Genomic DNA, 22,139 nt, shown 5'->3' on the forward strand with positions numbered 1-22,139 from the left:
CACGCAAGAGACCTAGTCAGCGAGTTGCCTACATGACCTCAGGCACGGGCTCTGCACGCAGTCCGTAAATTACTGGAAATTTGGCTTTCTGCGCAACTGAGCACACAAATCCGCGGCTCCATGCTTTCTCTTCTTCGGAAAGAGCAGCTCTCTACCGCGGTCAGAATAAGAGACTGCTGGCAGAGTGCTCACTGTTGCAAAGAAGCTAAAGAGTCCCTCGAGTAGCGCTGGCCGAGCTACCAGGATCGTGACCTGGTTGACCACCTGAGAGGGCGCAGACATACATTAGGCGACGAATTTAACAACAAATGGTTAAATTTCCTCACTACGTAAAACACGCCAGTTATCGGTCTTTAACCTCATCGTAATGAAGAGCGAAGCGCAAACTAATATGCGGAATTTTGCAATGTGTGCTGTGTATTTATAATTTGACGAGAACACTGTCTCACGGGAATGAGAGTGCATCTTCTCTGTCCACGCTCGCGCAAGGGGTGGGCCCAGACCAGAGTTACGAAGTGGCCACTGAGGAGTTGTAATGATTCGAAAATCATTCCACATTTTCAAATACCCGGAATGCCATGGTAACTGAATGATGGCATCAATTGGGATGGAATAGGAATGAAATGGGAGCTTAAGATTGCGAAACATACTCCGGAAGGGCTTAATGCTTACTTTAGGCGCCACTACAGAACCGATAAGACGAACTACTCTCCGCCAATTTGTTGCACTTCTACCTTATTTGCTCAAAACACGTGTTTTAGCATCCAGTTATAGGTGATATCTTCGTGGCTGTACTTATAAAGAAGTTAATGGTATACACAATCTTCAGTTCTGATTACGTGGTAACTTGTATTTGTTAAAATGTGTAACTGCATTTAAATACAGCAACTTGTAGACAGTGTCTATTACTGAACTTTTCGTTAACAAGTAAAGCTTGTGAACACCTTAAATTTAGTCAACGGCGGATTGAGCGAACGCTGAAGAATTTTTCGATTTAGCGAGAGCACACTAGATCGATGACAAACATGTGGAGACAAAATATTGCCACATCGCAAGCGGTTGCACCCGGCGCGAGTCCGCGGTGATTTGGAAAGCGAGCCATCTTTATTCGCGCACTGTCGACTATCTAGAAGCAACGATAGCAGGAGGGCAAGGACGTGTGCTGGAAAATGGTGCCTGTTATTGTGCCAGCAAATGTGAAACAAGAAAGGGCAGCAGACCTGAGCGATTCCATCGGATCTGAGCGAATGTACTGCGACAGCATAATTCTCCAATGAAGTGAAGCACACCATCTAACTTTTGCTTGCCTACTCTCTACTTAAATATTTGCACATGCTCACTGCGGATGTCACATTGTTAAATTATTTTGTACTTTGCTTTACTACAGTAAATATTGATTAGAGAGATTACAGCCAACGACGCCCTTAAAAGATAATCATCATCATCACCCTATATTTATGTACACTGCAGGACGAATGCCTCTCCTTGTGATCTCCAATTATCCCTGCCTCCTTACCTCCCACATGACTCCTTAAAAACAATCATCATCATCAGCCTATATGTCTGATAATAAATAAGAAGCCGCAATGCCAGCTTTTTTCTTGTGCAAGAAATGTCCGGTAGACTGCTTCAGGGACGCAGTCGCAGTGGGGTACGGAAAACGTCTTGCCCGTGTTGCAGAGGGGGTGTGGGTAGAGAAATGACGTAACCAGATATACAAGTTACATTTATTCGCGCATTAAAACTCTCACATGCTTAGTTTCTGTTGCAGCTTATGATGGTCTTACTAGAGCACTGCACGGGCTCTGGCTTACCTGAAAGCCCGGGCTCAGCCCAGCCCGTGCGCCTGATTGGGCCGGGTAAGGCAGTTTTTTCATAAGCTCAGGCCGGGCTCGGGCACGGCATGTGCTTTTTGACCCGGGCCTGGGCCGGGCTCGGACTTTTTGCTGGTGTCCATGTAACGTGCAGCGAGTTATCCTCGCGCGTCTCGACTTTAATAAATATGTTGCCATGGCGCAGCTGGAAGCTGGCAGTGCTACTTCTGTGTACTTGGCTTTTCTTCTTCTGTCGTAATTTGTGCTGTTTGAACAGAATGTAAACGTCCAGAAACACCGAAATCGCCCCAACCCAAAGGATGCCATTGCATTACTTAACTAAACCAATAAAATTAATGCTTTCAGCGCTGGGTAAGCGCGTTCGCGACTTGCTGATAATTGAAAGGCGAATTGGTAAAACGATGACTGGTAAGATAAGATTTTTCGTCACGCGGCTGAAATGTAGCACTGCGTCCATCCATTATTGCACGCATGTTCTCAACCGGCCGCCTTACACCAACACATTACGCTGCACCATACAGGAACGAGAAGCTTTCTTTCTCCATTTACTCCATCCGTGCCCTGCGCTCAAGACCGGTCGTAGCTGCGCTTCGGCTAGAGTGTACTAAAATATGGTTTAGGTGGGACGAGTGACTCGGGCGGCGCATGCTTTGCAGTGAGGCGCCCGACGTGGAAAAAATACTGTGGCGGTGCTGCGATAGAAGCGGATTGGGCCGCATCAAGGTCGCGGCGTTGGAAAATGCTGGTGGTACTACTCGGCAGGGTCATTCGTACTACTTTGGGCGCTGGTATTTGCGTTCAGACAGCTCAAATGGTGTTCCTAATTGCATATGACACGTATTTATGCCTTAAAAATAAATTCCTTTTATAGTCTTCTGTATTTTATTTTTTTAATGCCGCTCGGTGGTCTTTTCCGGTCTCGAGCCGGGTTCGGGCCGGTTACAAGCCGGGCCGTGCCGTGCTCGGGCCTAAGGTAAAGGGGTGGCGGACCGGGCCGGGCGGGTAACGTAGATTATTTCCGGGCCAGGCCCGGGCCCGGGTCTCGCCATAAATCTTTTGGTCGGGCTCGGGCGGGCAGCACAACGTAAAAACTGACCCTGGCCAGGCTGAGAAAGTCGGCCCGTGGAGTGCTCTAGGTCTTACTGTATGTGCAGTTGTGCTCACTTCATATTTGTAGTGGGGTTTATTTTGCAGAGGCCCTTTACGCACTAGGGTATAAGAACAGTCCCCTTACTGGTGGCGCCCGAGTGGCGCTGCGCCACTCGAATCCGACAAACTCGTGGATGATTGGGGCTTCAGCTCTTACTTACTTATTAATTTTTATTTACAGATACTGCAACCCGCAAAAGGGATTTTAGCAGGCTGGAATTACAATATATCAGCGTACAAATGCAGGCAACAAAACAAATCAATACGGAGTTCATTGCCTATACAAACAACATCGGTTTGAATAAACGTGGCAAAAAGAAATGAACGAGGTCACATTTGAGCTTGTAGTCCAATCAACAGATGTTAGCAGCACATATAGACAACGAAGGCTGAGTAAATTCTATATTAGTCAAATTATTCCATTCAATCACAGTCCTAGGAAAAGAGGACTAGTTAAAAGAATTATTTTTTACGCGGAATGATGTCATTGTTAGTTGATGCCTTTGTGTTGTGGCATAACCGGTAGAAAATGTAGTTATATCAGAGATATTAATGTTGTAATGTCCATTCACAAGCTGATATGAGAATTTTAGTCGGGAAACTCGATTGCGCTCTGTTAGTGCAGGCAAGTTGGCTTGTTTTAGGAGTTCTGTGACTGAGGTACGGGAGAAGTGATTGTAAATGAAGCGACCGGCCTTTCTCTGCACCCGTTCCAGCTGTTTGATGTTAGTTTGCGTAAATGGATCCCAGATAATAACTGCATAATCTAGTACTGGGCGCATAATTGTTTTATACGCTTATAAGCGAACGGGACATCTGAACAGCTTTAATGCTCTCTTAAGAAAAAAAACAATTTACGATAGGCATTAGTGGTTAATTTATCGATGTGCCGATTCCATTTGAGGTCGTTAGTTATCCGCAGGCCAAGGTATTTGTAATCTGTTACTTGAGATCGAAAAATATTGTTAGCCGAGTTACTGAAACTAAGCTTATTCTTTTTGTGAGTAATGCTCATAAAAACAGTTTTCTTAATGTTCACTGACATCTGCCACTCTTCACACCAGGTAAATACCTTCTAAAATGCAAAATTTAGTAATACTTGTTCAGAGGGTAGTCTATTACTGATTATAAACACAGTCGTCTGCATATAATTTGATTTTAACAGGAAGATCATTTACAAGATCGTTTATATACAACAGGAAGAGGAGTGGCCCAAGAACCGAGCCCTGGGAAACTCTTGCCTGAATGTCTTCCGCCTGCGCTCCCTATGGAGACGGACACGTTTCGCCGCCGTCTAAGGGGTTAAATATATCGCTGTCTTGCTCGCCATTTGTGGGACCTCCATGTTGAATGCATGGAGTGGCGCCATAGCGCAAAGTTTCTACCACCAATTGCGCATTTGTAGGCCAGATAACTCCTGAAGAGCACCGGTTTTAATTACATGAATTATGCGTACTATGACTAAGCGAGCTCTGATAAACGCCGACCACTTCTGCTCGTATCGAGAAATATAATGCCGAGCTACGGCTTACTCAACGCCGCGCGCGGGGCTAAATCGATCTCGGATTGCGTCCAGCGTAGCACGGATAAGGGCACCATCTGTGCAAGCTACACATGCATGGTCGAGTAATGACGTCCTTGCTGTGTACAAAGATAAAAACGTAAGGCTCGTAAGTACCGTTGCAAAGTCATAAGCGGCAATATTATAACATGTTTTCCTGACATGTGGCCTTAAAGGGCCTGGTAATCGTCGCGCAGGTCAAGTTTTGTAAACTATTGACCTCCCAACATCCCGACCACTCACGCCGCTGACGATGCCGTGGCCGCCGGCAACTCAGCGCATGCGCAAGCCGTCTCCCCTCCGCTCCTCCTGCCCTCCCGCCTCATGCTATCACTGTAGCCTCCTCCTCCCCTTTTCTCCTCGTGCGCACTTCTTTCATCTGCCGCTGCGGTCGGCATTCGCTTTCCTCTTTCGCTGTTCTCGCTCGCTCGGTTACGATGTGTTGCAACGCTGACGCTCAGTGGAGGAACGGGCGCCTAAGGACTGCGCTTTAAAAGTGAGTAGACGACAGGAAGAATTGGAATTGAGACACGAAGACGTAGATTTGGGAGGACGACGACATGTCGTCTAACCACACATTTCGTTACAGAAGAGAACACGAAAAGGCAGCGAACGTTTTCCCCTGAATGAGTCAGCCCGAGGCTGCCGTCTGCGTGAAGCGGACCCCAATGCAGTGTGTTTCCTCCGCCAGGTTGCCTTAAAGGTCCAAGCCTTGAGCATCAGCTCAACCCCAGAATCATCTTTGCCCCTGGCACGGCTAAGCCATGCACGGATAGACGCAGGAGGGTCCTAACCCACATGTGCTCGGGTGCAGTATATTGCAATACACCAAACGCCTGCTGACGCATATACCGCTGCGGAGGGAGACACGAAGATGACTGTTCCTGTCGAACGGAACTGGAGACATTCGTGAATATGCGCTGCCAGTGCTCTTTTTCAAGCTGTTGCTCGTGCTGGCAACGTTCACGTTTCTCATTCAAATGCACATCTAAATCCTGGCTGCTTTTACCAAACGCAATTTTTTTTAAATTTCTGGCAATAAAGGAAATATGCAGCTTAGGGTGACTTCAACTTTTTTTCTAATTGTGAAGGTAGTACGTTGTTCTTAGCGAAATTTCGAGGACCGCTATACATATGTCAAAGTTCTGAGCATCGAGCTGTTATAAACGACGCCTAATAGTAAAAAGAACTATAAATTCGTGCAAAGTGTTTCATCACAATATATTTATTACCCAAGGAACAATTAGAAATGACGAAGCAACGCCCGTTGCGGTCGTTACATTGCTAAAGTAAATTAGATATTTTTTTCTAGAAATATAGTTAACTTTGCAAGAACTGCTCTGTTTCAGGCATATTAATGGAACTTTCACAGTGTAAAAAGAAACCATTTAACACACTTCCTACTTTTTAACTAAATGTACTCAGAAAGTGCAGCTCCTAAAATCTCATATAGTGAAATCTCTATACCATGTTTCAGCCACCCAAAAAACACGCCCTTTATTTGCCCCAGACGCCATAATTTAGTGACACATTGCGCCATGAAAGCTGAGCGTCGCAGTCGATCAGATTCTTGCACATTCTATATTCGTGACTTCACCTAATCTCACAAAAATATATGCAGACAGTGCACATCTTACCGAGGAACTCCTCGCTGGAAAAATGGAGGATGGAACATTGCCCAAGGTATTTCTGAAATAAGAACATGAACTGCGATTTTCAGAGAAACGTAGAAAACACGTCATTTATTTAGGTGTGTGCGAATAGTGATTTTTGAGACGGAATCGAATACGAATCGAATACTGTAAGAGGCGAATCGCATCGAATACCGAACAGTTTTCGAACATTTTTCGAACAATGAATAGCCATTATCACAATTATTGTAAAGCGATGTTCACATCCCAGTATATTTCAAATTAGCAAGTTCCCACTATTACATAGTGAGTTATGGAGCGTTGCTTATTAAGAGCACAAATTAAACATTAGGAGCAAACAAGTACTCTCTTCGCATGCACAGGACTCTTCAGAGCAGTGGCGCACCAAAGGGGGGGGGGGGGGGGTTCGGGGGTTGCAACCCCCCCTCCCCTCAGAGGCCGAGTTAACTCCCCCTCCTCTTTTTTTGTTTAACCCCTTTTCTTTATGCCTTTGAGTACTGCAACTAAGATGTAAGACGCGCAATCGTCTGCACACTCGCAAACGTGCGCAACATGCGCATTTTTTGACAATATCCCGTGACGAAATTGAAATTAGTGCTGTTTAGAGGGTACTAGCAAACTGTCACCGCCCCCCCGCCCCCCCACCTAGCGCAACCAATGATAAAAAAGGAATGCGTTTGTCGCGTTTTTAGAGTGCTGCGACTTTCAATTTGAAACTTTCAACTTTCACACGCGTTTTTTTTACGTCTTCACTTTGTAGCATTTCGAGAGTTTGTGCACTAAATTTTGTGCATTTCATGTAGCCTGATCATTATAAGATTTGGTATCCTTGCGCTTTAACATGTCCTTAATTCAAAGGAACAACTTTCAGGGTTGTCCAGAAATGTATTCAGGAAGATATTTCAAAAGTTTTTTTTTTTGATTGAGAATAGTAAAACTGAAACTCAGCTTTGGAATTTTTCTCGAGACTAGACAGAAATCTGAAACTATATTTTTGCTTTATTGAATTCTACTATTCATTTCAAACTACTATTCAATGTCAAACTCAGCTATTTTTGTGTTTTCTTGTGCTCACTGTTACCGCCTTAGCTTGCACAAAAATGCTTTGTTTTTGCAAGTGCATGGTGTGCAAAAAATTTACCAAATGAGCTAGCAAAGAAAAAACTAAAAGCTGATTTCAAAAAAGGAGCTAAAGCTCTGTAAATGTCGGTGTATCATTTAGCTGTAACGAATATTAAAGAAAACGTTTTTGCGAGTAGTTTGTCGCCTTAAGCGGTTGAGCTGATGCGCCTGTAAACATATGTAGATTTCTTCTGCCCCGTAATTTCGAACTAGTAAATCATCGAGTACATGGAGAACACTATGAAAGAGTGATATTGCCCCACTTGTGTGAAATGACAGGTATATGAAGATGCTAAAGGGGGGCATGGATTCAGATAAAAGCAGCGTTGTTAAGCCGAAATCCATATATCATACAGTAGGACGTAAATTGGTTGCCTTTATTGCGATAGCAACTATATGGACACTTCAAGCGGATTTCTGCCGTCGGCGTCGGCGTCGCCGCCGTGAGGCTCCGTATAAAGTCCAAGGGCGATAAGATCGTCGCCGCGCGACGTATGTGCGAATGAAAGCGCGCGGGGGACGCGCGTTCACGGCGGAGAGCAAACACGACTTCCTCCGTTGCGCGAAGGGCCGTGGGGGTATGGGGGGAGGGAGGGAGGGGTGCGACGCTGTGCTGCTGCACCAAATGCGAATCTGGCAACCGGGCGCAAGGGAAACTGCCGACGCAATCTCACACGCGAAAGGAGGAAAGCGGGAAGGCAAAGCGGGAGGGCAGGAGGGGGGGGGGGTGTCTCCTACTTTTCTAACTGCGCACTTTGCGCCGGTGCTCGCTTGTTGCGCGCACCGTATCTTGAAAGCGATCTGAAGACGGTTCTGACCTTGTATGCACTGTGCTTTCGCAGCTCAGTTCCCGTTGAAGCGATAGACAGCACGAACCTTCGCTCGCTGCGGCGGCCGCGCTCGTTCGCGCCAGCGTTTTGACAGTGGTTCTGCGGTCATCGAGTGTGATCTATTCATGTTTGCTTGTGCGCGCTGACACCACACTTGTTAATTCAGTTAGTAAGCAAAGGTGTTCAAGTTTATGCAGCCGATAAAGCTACTATCCCTACTCGGTATAGCTCTCTAATAATTTGCTATCGCAAGTGATGCTTCTCTTTTCGGGCGAAACTGCGACATTTTTTAAAGCAGAACGTGCTGAAATAGCTAAAGTATTTATACATACAGTCACAGTACATACAACCTACAATGAACCATGGTTTACTCAAGTATTAAAGTGCCTAACGAGCAAAAAAAATATTTCTGTTATGCGGCCAAACAACGCGAATTTTATGCCTTCAGGCCTAGTATGACACCAAAGAAACTACACATTGAACCGTTGTGTGCAGGGTCAGGGGTTCTATATAGTGAGTTGCGAAAAGTTTTAATAAGTAACCTGACGAAATTCTCGCATGCAACAAATACATTACAAGCCAGCTCTATCACAAAGCAATAATTAACGAGACATAGACTCCGATATAAGAAAGGTAGAAGAAGAAGAGGAAAGGTGAGGACAGAAGTGAAAGACGTTACAATAAACAAGGGTGGCTGCCTTGTCATGCTGATATAATCATTATGACAAGGTAGCCACCCTTGTTCATTGTACCTTCTTTCTCTTCTCTCCCCACCTTCCCTCTTCTTCTTCTACCTTACATACAATAGAGCGACAAGATTAGCTTTCGCTCTTGTACTAGAAAGGCCCCCTTTCCGTCAACCGCGAGGTGATTTATCTACTGTCAGCCGGAATTTCAGTCTAAGTGGTACAAATCTCTGATCCGCAGCAGGCGTTCATGAAATTTACTCTAAGGTTCTGAAAGCATCAAGCATAGTTCTTCAGCGTAACTTGGTTTTTGAAGCGAAGCTTGTATTGCGCTACAGATTTTGGTGGCGCCGTTGTCACGCAATAAATCACGTGTGAATGGCCATACCCGCATGGGATATTCGGGTATTAGCCAGGGACAAGAGATAAAGAAAGAAAGAAAGAGCGAAAGAAAGAAACGATGAAGGAAAAAAAGAAATAAGGGAAGGAACAAACAAGAGCAGGTGCGGGGACAGCTGCGCCGGCACCGGATCACGTGACGCGTGCGATCAATGAGAGTGGTTTGGTGTGTCGCGGGGAGGGAAAGGGACGGAAAGTGGCTTCGAGTGCACTCCGCTGCGCTTCCCTCACCTCAGATCAGTTTCGGCGCCCACATGGAAAGCCTCGCCTAGTGCGTTCCGCCAACAAGCAGGCTCCGTTTCAGCAATGGCGCCATGAACTAGCTCGGGAAAGGGCTCGTCGTCGGCGTGCTGATTCTGGCGAGAGGCCTTCCGAAACCAAGGCGAAATATCATCAAAGAGCCGCGCACCCCGAGTTACGGGAGCGCAATGTTGAGGCCAAACGTCAGCGAAGAGCCGCCGACTCTGAGTTTAGGGCAAACGAAGCGGAACGCCTGCGACAGCGTCGTCTTGCCACAAGCGTTGCTTACCCCAATTTCTTCGACAGGGCATATAAACTTTTATTCACAGAGACTCTTCTAAAACCTATAATCCAGATGACCTACTATTTATCACGGAAGTTTGTTCGAGCCTTCAAACCAGGTAACAGAGACTGTCTTTAACTACAATTCCATCTCAATAACTGTCCCTGAAAAATCACGAACACGTCAACTTTGAGCATTCTAATGAATCAAGGGAGACACAGAGGCAGCACTCGTTCCTGAACCAGCTGTTCTATTCCCTCCTCGTCGTTTTCCCCCTAGCGCCCGCTTTCCCAGCGCGCGAGTCCCACTGCATCTCTTCCACTTCCCACGATGCCCACGATGCCGCCCGAGCTCTCGCACACCAGGCGCATCATCCGTCTCCTGCATCTTCCAGTCCTGATGAGCCCTTAGTTCTGCACCGCGGACACGCGCGCGACCGCATGGTCACATTCAGAGAAACCTCCTCCACTACTGCAGAGAGCGATTACGCTACCCACCAGCACACAAAACACTGAATAAATCACAATCCACCACTTGGCGACTACTTCAGACGCGAACTTTCCCAAACCCCGTGCTATACCACCGAATTTACCCCGATGCATACTCCCCACTCTGCAAAGCCTGCGAGGCCCGCGCTGACCTCGATCACATCATCTGGGCATGCCCGAAAGCTACACCCACTAACACTCACCGCACTAACACTACACACATCATAACTACGGCCGAGCAGTGGGAGACGTTGCTGCTCAGCTTGGACCCAGAAGAGCACCTCTGGGCCGTCCGGATGGCCGAAGACGCCGCCAGAAAACAAGGGCTGGCCGCCGTCTGAGGAAGGGGAGGCCTGGGGGTTAGTCTCCCAACCCCTGCCGCCCCCAGACCCCATCATGGACAAAATAAAGTTTTATCTCTCTCTCTCTTCCACTTCATTACACTCGGCGACGCTGCTGAATATAGCTCGAGCCATGACAGATTTTCATCATCATCAGCTCTTACGGTTGTGAGGGCGCGCTGCTGCTGGAAAACCATTCGGTCAGGAATGCGAAGAGCGACGCTTTTAACAATATACGGAATGTATGTCTAACCGGTATTGGAATTTGGCTGTGTACTGTACTCTGGAGCTCCTGCATATAAACTTCACCCCCTTGTACTTCTGGAGAGGCAGGCGTTGCGACAATGTCTAGGGATACCTAAATTTGTAGCAAATGAAGTTTTACATCTGGAAGCTAGGAGCCATCTCTTGTTACGAGGTTTCGATTATTAGCTGTACAGTCATATATAAGACTATATGAATCCCCTATAAGTCGTTCACAAACAGTTTTTATCTCCCAGCCGGACTTGTTTTTCGGCTTGTACTGGCCGCGATTCCACACACAACAAATTGTTTTTATTCAAACTCTCCAAGATAATCTAAACATCCAAATTCGTGAGGTGAGTCCTGTTGTTTACAACACCAATTCCATTAAAATTCACAATGATGATATTTTTCCTAAAAATGCAAAGGCATTACCTTACCGCATGCTAACCTCGATCTTAAATGATTACTTTTTGCACGTTCCGATCAAGGCAGTTATTGCAACTAACGCTTCCCAAAATGAACAAAAATGTGTAATTGGAATATTTTCTGCTATTCTTGATCGGTCGTTCTCTCTTCGCCTCCCAGACTTCGTATCTATCTTTCTAGCGGAAATTTAGATGTTGTTCTAGCCCTCGGTAAACTCAATACGTTAACATGTTCCACAGTGATCGTGACGGATTCTTTATCCCTGTGCTCCTCCCTCACAGCTTCCGATAATTCCCTGGCTTTGGGAGCTTTCAGATCGTTAGTGCCCCCTCACTTAGCTTTCATTACATTAGTGTGGGTACCAGGGCATAAGGGCCTATTTCTAAACGATATGGAGATTCGTTGGCGAAAGCGTCCCTTAATGGCCCGGTAATTCAAATCCTCCTGGTTTCAGCTTTCATCATAGGGGCTAGATTTCGGAGAAAAATGACGCTGCGTGTATTTCACACCCCTTCTAAAGAAACTCCTCAGATTTTCAGCACTTGTCGCATTATTGGAATAGCAAACTCTTTCAAATGCGATTACTTGAAGTCGCAATCACTGGACTACGCAGCAGAATTCCATTTATAAATTGTTACCTACCGAGAGCTGGTCTGGTTGTCTCACCGAACTGTCCCTATTGTCATTGTCTGTCAAAGATATTCTTAATTGCGAAAAAGAATCTTAGAAACACCGTTCCGCCTTCTTAGATTACGAATAAATGTTCAAAATTTACTATCTTTGGGGGTCTCTACCCTTCGGTACAGCGACAGGTAGGTTGTCGATGCAATCCTGGATTTCATTGCAGGATCAGAAAGATTTAGATGATAAAATCAGGGCTTAGGGTCCCGAAATATTTTTACAAATTTCATGACTAGCTGTTTATTTTAATTTTTTAGTTTTCCTTTATTCCTTTATTCTATTAAAGTCATGTTATATATTCTACCCATTCATTCTCATATGCATACGCATTCCCAAATTTTTGTTTGCAGTATTTTATAAATATCCTTTCTCATTGTCATATCGAACTGCCCGGTTCCTGGCCAATCCCCCAGAGTGGGTATGTTCCACTACCATCAAGGCTCTACATCTACATCTATATCTATGTGTACTCCTGACTGTCTCTGTTGTTTCGCCCGCCATAATATACTTTGTCGAGGACAGCATATGTCCGCTTGAAAAGGACACTTCCACTGGTCAAAACGTTGGCTCCTACATTGACCTTGTTCTCGTTTTGCTCGTCTTAAATTTACATCTCCCACCTTCCCCGTGTTTTGCCAGCTTGCTCCTAAGTCACTTGTAAGGACCTAACTTGCACATGCATCACCTTTATGGAAGCCCCACTAGTCTTGCATTGTGAATTAACTCGAAGCCGCCCAAATTGCGCCAACTTGGCTATCAGCGCATGCATAGACAACGGCACAGCAAGAATGACGAAAGGCAAGCGCTTCTTGCTGTACGTCTGCGCTGTAAGTCATGTTTTCAATGGAATACCAACTAGCCCGTACCCAAACCCTGCTTCAGTATAAATCGTGCCGCCAGTTTTATATATTCTTCATATTCATGGGTAATCAGTGTTTTAAACCTGATGGCTCAATTCGACCGATCTCCTCCTTTGTTACGTCGTCAGATTGAAAACGCGTGTCTTGACTCCAGAAGATTCTTAGTGTATTCCTAGTGGTGAACCAGAAACCTATCACAGCCCCTACGAGCATATCCCCACTGTTTGGTCCCTCCGTTCAAGTCGCTCATCAAGCAGCCCCTACAGCAAATATTTGGTCTTCATACTTCTGCAAAGTTGCGAAGGACTAACGGTCCTCTCCACAACATCAGCGCAATCACCTTGTTGCGGCACTCCGGCCACTTATAGGTCACGTCGCCATAAAATAAGAATCCGTGAGACATTTAACATAGCATTTAATGGCGAGAAACTGACACAAGGTAACCTGATGATGATAAAGGTGTGCACGTGTTCGCGCTAGCTGTGGAGGCAGCAGCCCACAACGCGGTCCATTCTTTTTCTTCGTCATTTGCTAATCTCCGACAACCTCCGTGACCTCAAATGAGGTTACATCTAGTTCTAAACGATTTAGCTTCCGCACTGGCCTCTTGAACACTTTGCATCCTTGTTCTGGTTAACCTCCCTGTCTTTCCTTTACCTTTTTCTCTCTCTCTTGCATCCTTGTAATCGGATTAAACAGGCGCACACAAATCACTCGACGCCTGGGTACACAATTGAACCAGGTGGCCAGAATAACTTGGGCGTGTTAGGAATGTCGACTATTATGATGTCGCCGACCATTAAATTTCTTGAGTGATCCGTGGGTGGGCGATGAGCTGATCGTAGTCGCAGCAAATATTAATGTTTCATAATTTTCTGTCGATGTTGAAAGCGCCGCTGATAATCGTTGCCATCGTGGCTGGTTACTCGGTCTGACAATGTCTTTCCTTCTGCTAACGTCGTATACGTTGCTGGCCCACAAGGAAATGCGCTAGCGTGAGGGCTACAGGCTCGCCTGCCTGATTATCACAATACGTAAGTGGCTGTGAATTGAGCACAGCTTCAATCACAGACATAATAGATCAAAGTTCTTCTGCGCACAGACAACCTCGACCTAAAACTTTGCGGAGTGCCATTTTTACGGTTCCGACCTACCATTCCCACCAGCCTCCCCACCATGTGGCCGCTTCGACGATGAACTTCTACTGAATTCTTTGGTTCGCAATGTAAGCCTGGAAGTCGTCTTGTCGTTGTACTTTCCATATTTTTGTAGGTCCCGCGACGTTATCTTCAACGTTAAGGCATTGTCGGAGTAAATGGTATTTGGGAGCTCCCTTCTTGCAATGAAACGCCGGAATGCCAACAGGAACGCAGGTGAACACATCCGAAACCAGTTCCAAATGCAATGCTCTTGTTACTGCAGATGTGAAAAGTACGATGTACACTTTGCTGTCGGAGCTCTCGGATGACCTTGCATACAATGGTCCGGAAAAATCAAGTGCTGTAGTGTCGAAAGGTTTCGTCCTTTCGACCCGGCAGACTGGAAGCGGCGGGAACGGCGGCACAGTGGGTTTCGCGCGCAAACGGACGCATAGCAGGCATCGGTTGATTGCTTTCTTTGCCGCTTGTTGTGCTCTTGGGACCCAGAATTGTTCGCGTACGTTGTGTATCATCGCTGTTACTCCTCCATGCATGACTCGACGATGGGCATCCGCAAATACCTGCTCGGTGAAACGATGTCGGCTGCGATCGATGTCGATAGTTGTCCTTTAACAAAATAAACATTATTCTTTATCAAGCCTTTTTACGCCTGTATTTGTTATCCTGGTTCCACCTTTCAAACGTTAAAATTGGTACTTGCGCCAGTGGATAACTGTGTTTCAGCCTTTTTAAAGCGGCCGGAAAAAAAGTAGATTAATCGAATAATCGATAAAAAACCGCGCATAAAAATAGATTATTCGATTATAGTGTAAACGGACGAAGAATTAATTGTTAATCGACTAAAAAATTTCATCGACCATCCCTAGTGGAACACTGTGCGCTGCCTTTTTTTTTTTTTTGTAATGGACGCATACACGAATAAAATACTTGGGCCAGATGCCATGGCCTTGTTGTGATGGTTTGCGGTATAAGTCGTGCGTCTCGAATAGTGCAAAATCATAAATTTTGCAGTAAATCTCACATAGCATGATTTAAGAATTTATAGTTTATACTGCATTTAGAAGTTAACATCCGCACTTTTTCACTAAGTTACTCTCAAGCAATTGTATTAAGCGCCTTTTTACTGTGTATGTTTAAAATGTTCATGCATAACTCACTCAGAAAACCATTATATTTCTCACCGATTCGGTTTTCCGGAGGATAGTAAAAGGCACCCACGTCTAAGGCGCTTTTCTGCCACCTTTGCAACAAGCTAAAAAAGAAAATCAGCAGCAACAATTAGATTTTTAAATATGCTTCAGTTGCCTAAAGCTAATGCGTAATTGAAAGCTCACTGCATTGAATATTTCTCTGGGATAAGCATAAACTATAAGAGGTGCAGACCATGTCTGAGTAAATATATAACTGCATTTTTTTAAAGGTGCTCGCACAACTTACCTGTCGCTGTGGCTTGGTCCCCTTAACGTAGCCAGTTGCTTCAAGTACTTGTTTTGCTCAAGGAAGTACATCATTTCGAGTATAGTTGTTGTGGTACTGAATCTGGGTACCTGCGGAAAGCGTTTATTAGAGACAAGCGTTCCACGTTGACGATTCTTGTTCAAATAGAAAGACCGAGTTGTTCTGGCAATAATTACATAGAATAACAGCGTAAATTATATCTATGCTTCCCCATCTTACCCTTTGCGAATAATGCAGAGCAATGAATCAAGCCTTTTACCATGGCCAGAAAAAAATGGTGTGTTCTGCTCATAATTAATATCAAGTGGAGGTTTGCTTGCAGCCTAATGGCATCACATTTTGCTACCAACCGTATTCCGATTGAACGGGGCGCATATCCGTCTTGCTGAATGCCATTGCCTTCAGAGAATGCACCGTGAATTAAAATTGTTATTTCTGCAGAATGACGTGTTAAGCAAAAACACTTTGTATAACTTCTTTCAGCTTCACTGAAGTAAGTGTGTATTGGCATCAAATTAGACCGTCGCCTTACGTTAGATTACATGTCAAAGTCGGTGGCCAAGTTTTCAAATGTGGAAAACTTGCCAAACGTCGGTGTCATTTCTGGACACCGTGGTCTTTTCGTGGTGCAGAATTTAGCCCATTCTCACAACGTGCAGCTCTCATGCGCATTATTCCTGACAGACTCACTACTGAATGTGTAAATGCAGAAGATGTGGTGAAGGAAGAAGGACGCATGTGTGTTGTTGGCTTATACTGGACATGGTCATAGAGATATACATTTCAGAGAGGTCGTAAACAACGCCATCAGGTTTTCTTTTTTCAGTTTGTCCGCCATGTGTGAATTTAACAAAATTTAGTTCTCACTCCCACTGTTTATATTCAATTTCTTTCATATCTCTCATATCAAGAGGAGGTTGGTAGTTAAGCCACAAAGCCTGACAGAGGTCCCAAAACCTTTGAAACATTTCGTAAATCACTAAGATAAGCACAACAAAAAGAACAGTTGGCAGAGCAACTTACCTCACATGCAAGCACAAATTTACAGATACAATATTGCATAGACAGCCTAGGAAAACGGAAAACGTCAACAGTGGTAATAAAGAGTTGTAGCGCGGCTGGTTTACGGGCCAGCGGGCGAGCGGAGACGTCACTGCACATGTGTGGTACGCTAGCGTGTTTACGGAGTGGGCTGCTCGATGTATGGCATTATCTCCCCAGAGAGTATGTTTGTCTTATTTATTTCCTATAAAACATCGTTTTGTTTGTCGTATACGTGCGTCCTCAACCTACAAATTCCTGGGTGTGTGTGCGTGTGCGCGCGCTTGCGTGCGTGCGTGCGTGCGTGCCTGTGTGTCTGCGTCTGTGTGTGTTCGTCTGTCTGTGTTGCAAATGACTGTGGTTACTGTCAGCAAATTCGAAAACATCGAGCATAGTTGAGCGGGGGTTTCCGCAATAATGTTGACCAACTGTGGTTTTTCAAAGTGCGCCAAATCCACTGTACACGCACGCTTTCCCATTTCCCCCATTCGAAATACACTGCATTGTGAATGTGGCCGCAGTGGCCGTGAATTGCAGCGTTGACCTCGTAGTTGCCAGCGAAGCGTCATCACGGCTCCATCACGGTGGACTGAAAATAAATTTGGTGTTCCGCAGCAGTGCACACAACTGGCGGCGTAATTTAGCAATGAACACTGATTTCAGTCGTGTCAGACACGCCGCGGTGGCTCAGTTAGCTAAGGGGTTGCGCTGCTGACCACGAGGTGGCGGAATCGAATCCCGGACGTGGCGGCCGCCTGTCGATGGAGGCGAAATGCAAAAACGCCTGTGTGCTTGCGTTGTAGTGCGCGTTAAAGAACCCCAGGTGGTGAACATTATTCCGGAGCCCTCCACTAGGGCGTGCGTCCTAATCAGAACTGGTTTTGGCACGTGAAACCTCAGAAAGAAGAGTTCTGTCATGGCTTGCCTTTAAACGCTACGCTTATAGTAGTAATAGGAGTGGCTGTAGGCACACAAGTACGCTGTATCTAGAACAGAAAGGGTGAGTGAGTGGCTTTGAAGACATACTGGCACAAGTCTGATGAAATAACCAAACTTTTGTACTTAAATTTATTGGTTAATTTATATAGCGCACACGTTCGAAAGAGAAATGAAATTGACGTGAAATATGACTTGACGCCGGTGTTAGCCGCATGCCCAAATTTTGCATAAAGAGCGCGGTGCTCCACTGACTAAGCTACGGAGGTGGCTGTATCCCCATATTGTTGTGCATGTGTGCGCCCATATGTGTGATAATAATGGCCGTGGGAGGGCCAGCCCACATAACCCGTGGTTTCGGTGGAACTTGTGCAGCTGTAATGTGATTAACATAACTGCACAGGTATAAAGGCAGTCAATCCCAATTTATTTAGCGAAAACATTAAACCGTGGATTTCGGAAATGTACTTACGTGTTTGTACTGGCCGTCAATATATGTGATGTTCAAAATATAATCCGGGCATCCAATTCCTAAAACCATGTCATTTAACTGCAATTATATTAGAAAAAGAATCGCTATAGAAGAGTGAAAATGTATTAAATGTGAACCATTTCTTGGCGAACATTTGCTACTTTGACAGTATCTATCTATCTAGCTATCTATCTACCTTCTATCTAGCCGCCTACAACTTTGTGCTCTCATGGCCGTTTCGTTAATTTGGTATGCACCAAAATTGGCATACTATGACAAGAGTATATGACGAACATAAATGATATCATGACATGCGTGTCATGTAGGTCATGAAACAGCCACCTAAGTCTAGGTGCTTTCATAGTCGTTTCGTTAACTTGGTAGGTACCAAAATTGGTATAGTATGGCAGGAGTGTATGACGAACATACGCGATTGGTCACGAAATAAATATCATGACTTGCGTCATGTAGGTCATGACAATAGCCCAGCGAAAAATATTAACACTCTAAAGCCACTGAATGGGTTCTGACATGGGTACTAAGTGAAGGAAACACTAAAGCATGATGGTAGAAGTCATAGTAATGAGCATGACTGAGCAAAAATGATAATGACTCAGCGAAAAAACATTAACACTCAAAAACAGTGAAATAGGTTCGGGCGTGGGTACTAAGTGAAGGAAACACTAAAGGATGGTGGTAGAAGTCATAGTAATGAGCATGACTTAGTAAAATGACAGTGACTCGGCAAAAAAGTATTAGCACTCGAAAACCACTGAAATGGGTTCGGATGGGGTACTAGGTTAAGGAAAAGGCTAAAAATGTTGGTCGAAGTCATAGTCATGACCATCACTGAGCAAAAATGACAATGACAGCGAAAAAACTATAACACTCAAAAACAGTGAAATGGGTTCGGGCGTGGGTACTAAGTGAAGGAAACACTAAAGGATGGAGGTAGAAGTCATAGTAATGAGCATGATTTAGTAAAATGGCAGTGACTCGGGGAAAAACTACTAGCACTCAAAAACCACTGGAATGGGTTCGGATGGGGTACTAGGTTAAGGAAAAGGCTAAGAATGTTGGTCGAAGTCATAGTAATGACCATCACTGAGCAAAAATGAGGATGACTCAGCGAAAAAACATTAACACTCAAAAAGAGTGAAATGGGTTCGGGCTTGGGTACTAAGTGAAGGAAACACTAAAGGATGGTGGTAGAAGTCATAGTCACGAGTATGACTTAGTAAAATGGCAGTGACTCGGGGAAAAACTACTAGCACTCAAAAACCACTGGAATGGGTTCGGATGGGGTACTAGGTTAAGGAAAAGGCTAAGAATGTGCGGGCGGAGGCACTGGCCCGCCACTATGGGAACTAACACGGAATCTTCTACGTGGACGCATCTGGCCCTCACCATGGGGGGTGGTACACGGCCGCAGTCGTCAATGAAAACGTCGCGGTGAAGACCTAACATTCAGAGCTCAAGACAAAAAACATGCGGCGGAAGTCGCCATCGCGCTAGCCGCCGCAGACCAGCACTTGCGCGTCATCATCACCGACTCGAGAGGGGCCTGCAGAAATTTTGAACAGGGGGCACATTCCTCTCATTGCGTCTCGCATCCTTCAAAGCAGTGACTACCTCGGGGCCCCCACGTCTGGAACAATCGTATGGGCTCCTGCTCATATGGGCCTCGAAGGCAACGAAACGGCAGACGCCGCTGCCCGCGCTCTGACTCTCCGGGCAACGCCTTCAGGCCCTTCCGAAATGGATCCCGAACGCATTCCGGCCCTCACATTTCGAGAAATTACTTAACTATACCAATTCGGCCAAACAATTTATCTTAAGCCCTGTAAGGGCTTTACAAAGGCAAAGGAACGTACACTCCTCCGCCTTTAGACCGAAACACTGCTGTGCCCGGCAGTTTTAAAAAAACTTTGATCCTGCCTGTACAGGAAAATGCCCGCACTGGGCGGAGAAGTATTCGGATATCTTCCGCATGGTGTGGACATGCCAATCAACCACAAACCTCACCCGAAGACCAAACCCTACCAGGAGGACTGGGAGGCAGCCTTGCTCGGCTGCTCTGATGTGGCGAGCCAGAAGGCCCTGGTCGATCGAGCACAAGCTGCGGCGGTTGTCAATTGGCTCCTGTAATGAGGAGCCCAGCTAGTGAGTGTGAGAGGTGGCCCCCTCCAGGCCACCTCAAGCTTCCGTGTACTTTAAATAAAGCTTTTCAGATAGACAATGCACAACGAAGGGTGCGAGCGCGGACGCCCCCAAGTGCTGTGCTTCAAAATAGACGACAACAAAGCACCAAGAACAAGGACACACACCGCCAGAAAAAAAAAAAACGCTTAGCCTTTCACTCGGCCGCGCAACGCTTGAAACAGTGAAGCTGGTCGATCGTAGCCCAGCATTTTCCGGAAGTGCGCGCAAACTTTTTATCTTATTACTCATTGTCATTTCTTTTCGCGCGTTTCGGACTTTCGGATCAGACGCACCAGCTCTGGAAAACGACGACAACGCTCAAACGCAGAAAAGGGGCGTCTCGGACGTGGGCTATGTGCAATAACTTAATTAACGTTTGCATAAATGCATGTCCTGCAAGCGTGGCTGTATAGCCTAGTGGTTACGACGCTCGCCTTAGGACCGGGGTACGCGGGTGGGAATCCCGCCTCTGCAAGAAAGTTTATTTTCTTTTATTTTTTGTTGTTCGCACCACGAACCACAAATCACGGCTGGCTTAAACAGCTTGGCTGTCAAAAACTAAAAGGGAAAGGCGCCAATCTTGGAAGTTCACGAAGCCGCTCTTAATCAATTGTTCGAAAAAAAACAATCTTGGGGTCACACGAGGCCCAGTGAGAATAAAAATACGAAGCGCGTAGTAGAACGTGGGCGGAGTACCACGAAACTACGCAGGAAGAAGGTCAGCACCGGCGGAGACGCTGAAGATGGGCCGTCGGGTTTCGGACCCTTGCCACCACGACTTCGACCGTCCGCGGCTAGCATTCAAGGGCCGACCTATGCCTTCCAGCGCTTGGCAACTTCCCCTGGTTGTGCACTGCCCTTAATTTTTGTTTCTCTATGCACTGCCACCCTGCACCCGTAGGCGGAATGCGAGTGGTCGCGCTTCAAACCCGAGGTTAAGCACAGCTGCCTGGCCAGGACTTCCCGGTCTCCTGGCACTTCCATCCTCTAGCTTTCCGCTGCAACGCCTGCGTCTCGTCATTCGGCTAGACTCTACATCCATCCAGCCATCACCAACCCGTCACTTAGCTTCGTCACTAGTTTTCTCAGATCCTCACCGATTACCTTACCCGCCTGTCATTCATCGATGAATTATTCTTGATGAGACTGAGCCACATGCTCTTTCGTGCTTTGTGGCATGCTGTTTGGTATTCTATTGCCTTGTTATGATCTCTCTGATACATATCGTGCCGTTAACTGGCTTAAGTGTCTTTCACCTACATCGCGTTGACATGCTGGCGGCGCTGCTAGATGGACGAGCGTGTCTAGGGGTAAACGCTGGAAAGGGGCCTAGCTGCATACACGCCAAATAGATGCGGTGTCTAAGTGGCGGCAATATGGTGTATGGCATCATCGCTTCAGTGCAAACTGCGTTCACGTCAACATCCACGTTGACATTGGATGCATAGGGTAGAAATGTGGGTTCAAAGCATGTCAGAAGCACAAAGTAGATCGATGTCCTCCATGGCGTCCAGCAAAGAGGCGTCGCGGACGTGGACTATGTGCAGGGATTGAATGTCTTCGAAGCGGCTGATACGTTGGTCCCATAGCATTGTGAGCGGGGAGAAAAGGTGGTTGTATACCAAACTGGTGTTGAAACTAGCCCAGGGGTCGACAGCCGCAAAGCGCAAGTGTTCGCTGTTTCTGCTTCGAAATTTTTAGAAAGGGGCAACGAAACAATTGCGGCATAAAATGCGTCGCAAGACACAGCTCAAACTACAGCGGCGCAAGGCGGTACGTTGTTCTCCTCCGTGGTTACAAATTGCAGTAAAAATTAGGAAGAATCGTTCGAAGTGAAGTTGCATATACGTAACCGTTCGACTATGCCCACGCGCATTTGATGAGAGTGTTACAGTGGCGTGGCCAGAAATATATTTCGACGGGGGTGGGGTCACCGCCGTCCTCTTTCTGTCTCTGTATAGATGGGGTCCGAGCTATCAAGCAGCACGATTAAAAAAATGAGGAACAGTGTTACGGGAAGCAGACCTAGTGGGTATTGTTTCCAGTACAGTGGATAGCCGCCAGTAATTTT

General features: G+C 46.0%; 1 protein-coding gene across 1 annotated transcript in view; it reads right to left on the minus strand.

The window, feature by feature from the left end:
• The window catches only part of LOC119439972 (membrane metallo-endopeptidase-like 1), a 306,684-nt gene that overhangs the window by 146,552 nt on the left and 137,993 nt on the right, over positions 1 to 22,139 (minus strand). Inside the window, exons 9-12 of the mRNA XM_049662691.1 lie at positions 17,867 to 17,944; positions 15,397 to 15,506; positions 15,141 to 15,211; positions 6,183 to 6,234 (exon numbers count right to left, since the gene is read on the minus strand). Coding sequence (XP_049518648.1) covers positions 6,183 to 6,234; positions 15,141 to 15,211; positions 15,397 to 15,506; positions 17,867 to 17,944 — 311 coding nt within the window. The remainder of the gene's footprint in view (positions 1 to 6,182; positions 6,235 to 15,140; positions 15,212 to 15,396; positions 15,507 to 17,866; positions 17,945 to 22,139) is intronic.

The sequence above is a fragment of the Dermacentor silvarum genome, chromosome 2 (assembly GCF_013339745.2).
Source record: "Dermacentor silvarum isolate Dsil-2018 chromosome 2, BIME_Dsil_1.4, whole genome shotgun sequence".
In the NCBI taxonomy this organism is placed as follows: Eukaryota; Metazoa; Arthropoda; class Arachnida; order Ixodida; family Ixodidae; genus Dermacentor; species Dermacentor silvarum.